Source organism: Polyergus mexicanus, unplaced genomic scaffold (genome assembly GCF_030449975.1).
Source record: "Polyergus mexicanus isolate NDT 795.1 unplaced genomic scaffold, iyPolMexi1.0 SCAF_289, whole genome shotgun sequence".
Classification (NCBI taxonomy): Eukaryota; Metazoa; Arthropoda; class Insecta; order Hymenoptera; family Formicidae; genus Polyergus; species Polyergus mexicanus.
In genome coordinates, this window is record NW_027223609.1 from 3,852 (window position 1) to 5,229 (window position 1,378).

At 48.3% G+C, this 1,378-nt stretch overlaps 1 protein-coding gene across 1 annotated transcript; it reads left to right on the forward strand.

The window, feature by feature from the left end:
* Nucleotides 1-294: 294 nt before the first annotated feature.
* Nucleotides 295-1,098, forward strand: LOC138944585 (myosin heavy chain, clone 203-like). Its single transcript, XM_070315405.1, has one exon. It carries the CDS (start codon nucleotides 295-297, stop codon nucleotides 1,096-1,098), a length of 804 nt encoding a protein of 267 aa, XP_070171506.1.
* Nucleotides 1,099-1,378: the final 280 nt, after the last annotated feature.

Sequence of the window (1,378 nt, forward strand, 5' to 3'; positions counted from 1 at the left end):
GGAAATAAAGGATACAAATACAAATTCATTATCGCTCCGCTTATTCATAGCAGCGGTGCGAAAAAAACAGGCACAGATCGCGTACCGTCGACTATGCGTGTCACGAACAATAAAATCAATTACATTCATTGGGACGATCCGAACGAATTAGTGGATCGTCTGCGATTATTAGATGCTTCGCGTCGAGCCGGCAACAACGCTCGCGAAAACGAGATTCTATTGATAATCGAGGAGCTTCGCGAGACAGGAGCAATCGTATAAATCGAACCGTCGCAGTCGTACGCGGAATTCGCGATGTCCGTGAGCAAATTCGGCTCACCTCTAAGAAACCGAGGCTACGACGCGAGAACCGGAAGACTACGTCCGGCTATCGAGTCTCTGCGAAATTACGTGCGCGATAACGTGCTGTGTCTAAGTTCTTCCATGGAGTACGACGCGAGAGAGCGCAAGATAAAACGCTTGGTTCAACCTGAGGAGGACGCCGATGCGACAAGTAAAAGCTACGCCGAAGGAATCACATCGCAATTGAGAAAAGACGCGAACGAGGCGGGGCAGGGCGTCATTCTACTGTTCACGAGACTCGCTCAGCTCGATAGCGCTTTGGGTAAACGAATAGACGCCGTGGAAAATTCCATTTCGAGAATAGAAACGAGCGCTAATGCTCTAGATAAACGGATCGATGTTTTGGATAAACAAATTAAAGATTTAAGCGATCAAATCGAGATCGCGAAAAAAACTATATCGCTCAACGCGGCGGAGTTCTCGACGAGAAACGCGAGCGATTATAAAATAATGTTCAATCAAGGTAAAGCAATACGGGAACTAAATCAAAAATCGCGCATCGCGGCGAATTCCGCGGTGAAATCCGAGACGAAGATACGAGAATTGGAAAATTCAACGTCGCGATTGAAGAGAGACGCGGACGAGCTATCGAAAAGAGTGAGGGAACTGGCAAAGATTAGCAAGAGCGGCGATTCGCTCGAAAGAGAGATTAGCGGGAGCGGCGATCCGCTCGAAAGAGAGATTAGCGGGAGCGGCGATCCGCTCGAAAGAGAGATTCAATCCAATATTCTCGAGAGAAAGAGAAGAGAATTATGAGCGTCGAAAAACGAAGACTAGTCGAAGAATTGCACGCGCCCGCGAGAAGAAATTTTCCGCGTCGTCGCGTTGCGGTGCGCGGGTACGACGACCTATGGCAAGCGGATGTGGTCGAGATGCGTCCTTACGCGAGACTCAACAAAGGCCACAACTACATACTCACCGTTATCGATGCATTAAGCAAATACGCATGGGCTGTACCGCTTAAGAGCAAAAGCGCAAACGAGGTTACTCGAGCGTTATCTAAAATAATGCGAGACTCTAAGCGGTGTCTGAAAAA